This window comes from Pygoscelis adeliae, unplaced genomic scaffold (genome assembly GCF_000699105.1).
Source record: "Pygoscelis adeliae isolate BGI_AS28 unplaced genomic scaffold, ASM69910v1 Scaffold458, whole genome shotgun sequence".
Classification (NCBI taxonomy): Eukaryota; Metazoa; Chordata; class Aves; order Sphenisciformes; family Spheniscidae; genus Pygoscelis; species Pygoscelis adeliae.
In genome coordinates this window covers 101,809-102,167 of record NW_008825352.1, presented here as the reverse complement: position 1 = coordinate 102,167, position 359 = coordinate 101,809, and the positions used below count along the sequence as shown (strand labels likewise).

At 68.0% G+C, this 359-nt stretch overlaps 1 protein-coding gene across 1 annotated transcript in view; it reads left to right on the top strand.

The window, feature by feature from the left end:
- The window catches only part of LOC103922251 (uncharacterized oxidoreductase C663.06c-like), a 5,062-nt gene extending 4,807 nt beyond the window's left edge, over positions 1 to 255 (top strand). Inside the window, exon 6 of the mRNA XM_009330359.1 lies at positions 142 to 255. Coding sequence (XP_009328634.1) covers positions 142 to 255 — 114 coding nt within the window. The remainder of the gene's footprint in view (positions 1 to 141) is intronic.
- Positions 256 to 359: the final 104 nt, after the last annotated feature.

Below are 359 nucleotides of genomic sequence, written 5' to 3'. Positions count from 1 at the left end.
CGGCAGTATGGAAAAATGCCCCCACGAGCACCCTGGCTGCTGCTCCCCAGGCCGTGCACCCTCCGGTCTGCCCAAGCCCGGCTGCTTTCTGTGCCGGTCGCAGCCCACGGCAGTGACGCTGCGCCTGGTCCTCTTCTGCAGGCACCCCTGACGGTGGAGCACAGCGTGCGGGGCATCCTGACCGTGCTGGCCAACCTCTCGCGGGACACCTCCGGGGCCTTCCTCGACTGGGAAGGGAACAGTCTGCCCTGGTGACGGACAGACGGACGGACAGACGGATGGCGTCTCTTGCCCACGCTGCAGCCTCCTGCTCGCTGGCTCACCCCTCTGCCTGGTCACCCCGCTCAACCTACACCTCC